The sequence below is a fragment of the Malus sylvestris genome, chromosome 4, assembly GCF_916048215.2.
Source record: "Malus sylvestris chromosome 4, drMalSylv7.2, whole genome shotgun sequence".
Classification (NCBI taxonomy): domain Eukaryota; kingdom Viridiplantae; phylum Streptophyta; class Magnoliopsida; order Rosales; family Rosaceae; genus Malus; species Malus sylvestris.
Genome location: NC_062263.1, coordinates 19,924,868 through 19,932,637, shown reverse-complemented (window position 1 = coordinate 19,932,637; position 7,770 = coordinate 19,924,868). Strand labels below are relative to the sequence as shown.

Here is a 7,770-nt window from a genome sequence, read left to right as displayed (position 1 = left end):
AAAAAGAGAAAAAAAAACGTGGATGACATGTGGCGCTCAGTCATTGTCCATATGGGCGCCACGTCACAATTAACGGCAGATTTAACAGTTTGACTAACGGATATAAGAGATTGTCCTAAAATTTATACTTTAAGTATGAATCTGAGACGAAAAAAACTTAATGTACTAAATGTTGAAAACCATGAAACATGAGGGTAGTAAACATTCTTTTACCCTATAATTTAATAGTAATAAATTAAAACTTCTATACTACAAATGGTTCCTACCTTTATTCACTTGAAAGTTTTGAAGGCTAAAAGCCTAGAAAACATAGTATAAATTTATTACTTCAAATTATTACTTTCAGGTTTATTATTATATAACTTTATGTACGCAACAAAAGATTAAAACTATTTAGCTCACTCACTGAATAATTCCTTGCTACGCCATTGCGCCTAAGCCCCCGTCTAACTGTCTAGGCGTTAGGCCCCAGTCCACCGCCAACTAGTATCTAGCGCCTTATAGAACCTTGAGTAATAGCAATGAAAGAAAAAAAAAATTATCCCCATTGAAAGTTGATGATGTTTTATCTTTCCAAGCTGGGACCAGCTTGGATCAAGATCATTCCACAGTTATAGCAATGGTGGGCATTGCTGGGTAGTTTGGGGTTCATACCCATATCACACAATGTGACTACTCACTTTCCTTCTTCATTGTCCATGCCCCCACGACTTTCCCACTTGGAAGTAGGACGGCACACCAAACTGAAAATTTAGTCATCAAGTGTTCAAAAGAGTTATGGTTGAATCACAAGAAAAACCAATTGACCTAATTGATGAATTTGCGGTTTCCAAAATATCCAAAGAGCATCAGAAATAGTAAAAGTTAAAGAAAGCAAATTGTTGAGGCGTTGAGGGGTTGTTGGGAATATTAATATTTGTTACCCACATTCAACCTTCCACGCTGATATTTATTCCCCATGCATTTCCTTCCTTTTTTCATCCCACCCTCTGAGCAGCCACCCTTGTTATCTGGCCCTCCCCATTGCTTTGTTTCCATATAAAGAACCACAGACCCCTTTAGTTTTTTCTCACAGATTCTGGTCTGGGACGAAAGAGCTCTGTGCTTTTGTGTGAGTTTCTGATTGGTTGTTTTCTGGGATTTTAGGAAATGGGCATCTTTTCGTTGGTGACAGGAAGGCCAGGGCCTAGTGGATTTGGATCAGCTTCCACTGCTGAGCAGGTTACTGAAGGAGTTGATGCAACCAACCTGACTGCTATTGTGACTGGTCAGTCTATCTGCAGTTTCCTCTTTCAATTATGTTTTTCTCTGGGGAGTTTTTATTTGCACTTTGGATGCAACGATAGTATTTCAAGTCAATCACGTCTGCAAAGATAATATATGGTGCATATTCATGTGTGTATGGTAGAATGTGCTAATTGACTTTGAAATGTTTTTATTGTGTAAGTAAATTTTGGTGGTATTCTAGGAAGGAGTATGATTATCTCCCCTCATATTCTCATTCCTTTCTCTCCACTCCTCTCACAAATTGTTTTTTGTTTTCTTTTGGTTATTCAAAAATTAACATAAACTTGACGTGATTTAACCGTAACAATTCAAATAGAAGAAAAGGAAAAGGAAGGGAGATTAGGAGAGGAGATAATCCTACTCCAGGAATTGCAATGTTTATCTCCTATCACTATTAGAGAGTCATTAGCACAGTAAATCTTAGACAGCTATACGAGTCTATTTATTTGGTCAGTGTTTTTGTCCTTATGTTCACAGGAAGTTGATCTGTTGGTCTCTTTTGGAGAATTTTCTTATATGGGATTCAATTTCGATATTTCAAATGAAATGAATCATGCATTTATAATCAAGTAAATTAAGAATATCGTTATTGTGACATTCCAGGTGTAGACAAATTTCTCCCTAATTTGAGAGTAATAGTCTAAGCACACATGGTTGGTTTCAGATGCATTCAGTAATTATTAGCATACTAAATCTAGTTAGATAGTCATGTCTAGAGATAAATTGCATTAAAATTTTATCATTAGCAACAAGAAAAATATGTCATATCATCGACTGTATACGAGTATCTATCTATTTCGTCCCTTTGTAGTTCTCTTACATAAAACTTTACTATGCACCATGTATTTTAGGTGGGAACAAAATTACATGGCACAATAAACATGAAATTAACTATGATAATGTGTTAGGCCCGGTTGGCTAAGACACTCTGGCCAAGTTTTTGCACCCAAGTTTCAATCCTCTCCTCGTAGATACAAGAAGTTTAAGAATATCTTGTAAAGGAATGAAATTATTAACTGTGGTAATATGTATATAAAGAGCTATCGAAATGCCTCTTTCTTGGATTATGCAGGAGGGGCAAGTGGGATTGGATTTGAGGCTGCAAGGGTGTTGGCACTTCGCAGAGCCCGTGTCATCATTGCTGCTAGAAACCTTGAGGCTGCAAACGAAGCTAAACAACTTATTCTCAAAGAAAATAATACTGCTCGAGTGGATGTTCTCAAACTTGACCTCTGCTCTATCAAGTCTGTTAGAGCATTCGTCGATAGCTTCAGCGCTCTTGATCTCCCGCTCAACCTCTTAATGTGATCATCTCGTCCTCTCTTTGATCATTAAAATAGTCTCCGTATCAGAAAAAAATATACACAAATAGAACCGGTTACAAAATTTTCTCCAAAAAGAACTGAAGGGACACCATGGCGTTTTGCATAACTAGTTCCATTTCTGCATCTTTTTCACTTTCATGAAATTTGGTTCATGTTATGATGCAGAAACAATGCTGGTGTTATGTTCTGCCCACACCAGCTTTCGGAAGATGGAATTGAGATGCAATTTGCAACCAACCATCTTGGTAATTACTATGATTCATATTTTTATTGAGATCTAGCAGATTTCATTGATGATTACTTGTAAAAATCTTTTTAGTTATTGCATTCTAGTTGAGCCAAGTACCTATTTTACAGGTCATTTTCTCTTAACAAACCTTCTCCTTGAGAAAATGAAGCATACAGCTAGAACTACTGGTGTAGAAGGAAGGATTGTGAACTTGTCATCAATTGCTCATATACACTCTTATGAAGGTGGGATTCGATTCAAAGAGATCAATGATCGAAGCAGGTAAGTAACGATCTGAGTAATCCACTGTGATCATTTATAAACCAGCTAGATCACAATAGATAAAGTTCTTGTTTTGTGTTATTAGTTACTCAGACAAAAGGGCATATGGGCAATCCAAATTAGCAAACATACTTCATGCCAATGAGCTCTCTCGTCGATTGCAGGTGATTTTGTTACCAACATAATGCACATTACCCCTTGTTATTTTTTTAAGGAAAACTAATGAAAATAACTTGAAAACTTTGAGTTTTATCGAAAATAACAAAATAAAATGTAAAGTGAATAGTACTATGATTGACTTTTTAGTGTAAAAATATGATTTTTCGTTAAAATGAATAATAACAGAAACTTTTTGTTAAAGTTCAATTTTTCTTAATCACGAGATGTTGTTACGTTAATTTTCACTCTACAAAAGGGTCCTTGCACTTATTACACATGTACAAACAGGATCATTTGTAACTGCATACATACGGTTATGTAATGAGTCTCACTTGATATATATATATATATATATATATACTGTTACATAACGAGTCTCACGTCACACTATTTTACCAGTTTAATATACTTACATTATAAAATGTGTATTGCTCAATAACACATCAACCTTTATCATTTTAATATATTATAACACGTGAACCGTCACGTCAAATTTTTATCATTAAATAGCCTTGTCGTTTTCATTTTGCCTCAAAAAAAGCGTGCCCTGCCCATGGCGTTGAGGTGACAACCTACAAGAGTAGATCCAAAGAGATTCGTACCTTTAAATTAAGAGCCTTCAAAGTTTTGCAGTCTGTAGGTAAAAAAAAAAAGGTCAAATAGATTAAAAAAAAAATTAAAAATTAAAAGTCAAATAAATACTGGACTAGAGAGGGTCCATAACAAAGTTTAAAAGGGTAATAAAATTAAATTTTAGGGTCCCATGGACTCATACCCCCATATTCAAAAGTATGATCATTATGGGAAAAGCATCCTTACGTATCCTTTTCTTAAAAATTTTGTGATCTTATTCATTCGTCGTACATCGTAGGGTTAGAAATTATTTTAAAATTTAAAATTTAAAATTAAATATAAATAGTACTTAATAAAAAATGACCATACCATATACGATGACTGAGTGAAATCACGAGATCTCTAAAATCTCTAAAAAAAAATGGATCTGCGTGTACTTTTAAACAATTATTTTGTATGTTACGTTATTTTACTATTAATTAAACGTGTATGTCGATATAGTTGTAAACAAAATTTTAACAGATTGCTTGGAGTATTGTGTAGGGAGAAGGTGTGAACATAACTGTCAACTCGGTCCACCCAGGAATCATAATGACACCCCTCATGAGGCATTCTACACTTTTGATGAGTATGCATGCTAACGTCCCTATATTCCCTTGCACTATACACTTATATATATATACTAGAAGATGAGCACATATTATCTGCGTGTAAACAATTTTATTTTATTTTTATTAAGGAGTATAATTAGTTTTTAAAATTAAAAAAAGAGTATAAGACAATGATGATAAGGTTTATCTTAATAAGGGCATATTTTTTTGTCATAGGAAAAATAGGTATATGATTGTCATTTTCTAAAAAAATGAGGGTAAAATAGAAAAATAGGGATATAATTGACAAAATTAAAGCCTTTTCAACCACTCATCTCCTCCCACGTTCTCTTCAAGCGCAACTGCTTCAGTTCATTCAAACTATCTAAAAAACATCCTGATTTCACTTACCTGTATGAAAAAAAAAATGGTGGGAAAATTTCTCTTAATAAGTGCACATTTCTTTTTATTAAAAGTGAGGGTAAAATAGGGAAACTAGTGATATGATTGTCATTTTCTCAAAAGATACAAAATTACTATTTTGCCATTCTTATATAAATGTTGTGTATCAAAAGCGAGGGCAAAATAGAAAAAAATGGGCAAAAAGTTCAAAAGATACAAAATTATTATTTTGCCCTTCTTATGTCAATATTGTGTATCAAAAGTGAGGGCAAAATAGGAAAAAAGTGCCAAAATTTTGACAAGGAGGGTTCTCTTAATAATAGTATAGATATATATATATATATATGTATAGTGCATTTTTCTAAGTGATTTTTTTTTCTTTATATTTTTATATGTTTAGAGTGTACGATTATATTTTTAAAGTACCAATAACAAAATCTAGTTTATACATGATATTCTCATGCAAAATGAATTATGCCTTTAATTAATTTCTGCCATCTTTTTTTACGCAGAAACGTTAAAGTTGTTCACCTTTTGGATGTGGAAGAATGTACATCAGGTAATTAACTAATTACTCTTTGCTTTAACAGAGGGGTTAAACCGTTAAAAGGCAGTTAATTGCAGTAGTGGAGCTACAATGTGGGCATTAAGTGTCCATAATCCTAACAACTCAATGTAATTCCCTTTGTTAATGTGGCTTGACCCCTGCAACAAGTTCATTAAAAGCAATTTTTGTAGGTGATTTTCAGTGTTTTTTGGCCAACATACTCTACTTCAAGCTCACCTTATCTCGGTCATTCTCTCTTTTGTAGCACAACAACTATGTACTTCTATATTTTCTTCTGTCTACTCTCTCTCTTCTTCTCGAACTTGATTTAAACCTCAAATTAAACACACTATCCGAGCTAATTCTTATGATTTATCTTAGCTTGAACTCAATCTCCTTTGAACCTTGTAAGAACTATGAAAGAACATACAACTTGCTACACTTTTATTAAGGCATATGTTAAAATCACTCTTTACTTTTGACAAAAGATTTCCACCGTCCTTCTTTATTGTGTGTTCTCATAGCTAGTCTTCTTTTTGGCTCTATATTAGTAATTTTATCCTATTTGTCTCTTGGTGTATATGACATTTTTAAAATATGAGAATACATCATTGACAATTATAACTAACAATATGATAAATTTTTGAGAGCTTATATTATGACGCTAGTATTATAAGACTATGGCTCCTGACTATATATTTTGCATGCTGCATTTTCTGAATGGTACGCGCTTTTCACTTTGTCACTTTGTCAGGGAGCAGCCACAACATTGTATGTTGCTCTGCATCCAAAACTGAAAGGTGTGACCGGAAAATACTACGTCGACTGCAACGAGATGAAACCCAGCTCATATGCTAGAGATGAAAAGTTGGCCAATAAACTTTGGGACTTCAGCAACAAACTGATTGATGGAGCTTCCGTTCCAAAAGCTGAATGAGAAACTTCATGTGATTTCTGCTAATATATTGCTTCTGGTGTCATATAGTGATTGTTGTTCGTCATTTGTCGATATATACTTTATTTTTTAACTTATCCCTTGTTACGTACTTCTATCATGGTAATGTGAATGAGAATAATTAACACGTGGATTATTTTTTTCTTGAGGACAAATATGCATATATTAATCAAAGTTTATTATTATTTTTTTGTGCCAAACAATCAAGTTAATTATTTAAGGATACCAATTAATGATTTAGTGTAAAAATTGTTGGAATATATGATCATGATAACATGATTTTCACAATATGTGTAATTATATGCGAAGGTACACTATAACATTGGTGTACTAATATACATATGATTGTAGTGAAATAAGTTAATTAATTAACAAAGAAAATAATATAATTAATTAATTAATTCTAAAAGGATATGAATAGTTGTATTTCAACTTAAAAAGTTATAACTTCCCTTGAAAAATACAACTCCTCTAGAAAGGTTATTTTCATCTCTATATATTTGTCAAATCCCTTTATGTTAGATTCATTCAATTCCCTTCTCATTCTCTGTTCATATCCTTCACACCATATTGTGATCAATAGTCTAAACAAGATCCATTTCTAATCCTATGAACTACCCAATTTCTGTCATTGGCCTTAGAGCCAGGTTTTCACGAATTAAAACAATTTGCCCAGTTTTCATCTGAGGACGTCTCGAACTACAGTTCAGACTTCCTCTTCGTCAAGTAACAAATCCAACAATGTTCTTACTAAGTTTCAACTTGAGAAGAAATTAGGGAAGAGGACGTTGGTGGATAAGGAAAATATTCAACCGATTTTGATTGAAAGTTTAGAATCGTCATCTAAGAATTTTCTTGCTGAACCCGAAACCCACAAAGATACCTAAACATTCAAACATTATAGCTTGTTTGAAATCCCATCCTACAACCTGTTTGAACCCAAACTTGAATTAACCCACCAATTCAAACTATATTCCCCCACACCATTTTATTCGGTAGAGAACAAAACTCAATTTGCAATTGAACCATTTCAACGTTCAAATTCACTAAGTTCACTCCCTGACTATAATTACCATTATCAAAATTTGAACAAATCAGATCCAGAAGGTTTATTCAGTCCTATTAGAACCTCAAAAAAATTGTAGTGGGCATCGTTGGCTACAAAAACCAAACCTGCACAGAAACCCGAAAACCTGCAGCGTCCTATTGAACCATATTTTCTTAACCTTTTCTTGAAATTTGGTCACAAAACCTAAAAGTCTTACCTGCATTGATAGGGATTTTACTACTCATGTGAACGAGCTTAAATCTCCTATTTTACTTGCAAGAATCACAAGGTTATTGTAGTATAAACGGATCTCGCAAGGTTGTCTCCACAGGGACTATTAAATAATTCGAAACTAATCAGATTCCATTTAATT

General features: G+C 33.4%; 1 protein-coding gene across 1 annotated transcript; it reads left to right on the top strand.

Moving 5' to 3' along the window:
- The first annotated feature begins 836 nt into the window (after positions 1-836).
- On the top strand, positions 837-6,534 carry LOC126620224 (short-chain dehydrogenase TIC 32 B, chloroplastic-like). Its single transcript, XM_050288736.1, has 8 exons — positions 837-1,267; positions 2,360-2,591; positions 2,778-2,857; positions 2,970-3,123; positions 3,209-3,287; positions 4,399-4,483; positions 5,360-5,406; positions 6,149-6,534. Exons 1-8 carry the CDS (start codon positions 1,150-1,152, stop codon positions 6,329-6,331), a joined length of 978 nt encoding a protein of 325 aa, XP_050144693.1. The 5' UTR covers positions 837-1,149; the 3' UTR covers positions 6,332-6,534.
- Positions 6,535-7,770: the final 1,236 nt, after the last annotated feature.

Excerpts from the sequence above, each read along its gene's own strand:
- LOC126620224 (XM_050288736.1), top strand. The coding sequence starts at position 1,150 with ATGGGCATCTTTTCGTTGGTGACAGGAAGGCCAGGGCCTAGTGGATTT. Across the intron at positions 2,592-2,777 it reads CTCCCGCTCAACCTCTTAAT|AAACAATGCTGGTGTTATGT; the intron begins GTGATCATCTCG and ends GTTATGATGCAG. Across the intron at positions 4,484-5,359 it reads GCATTCTACACTTTTGATGA|AAACGTTAAAGTTGTTCACC; the intron begins GTATGCATGCTA and ends TTTTTTACGCAG.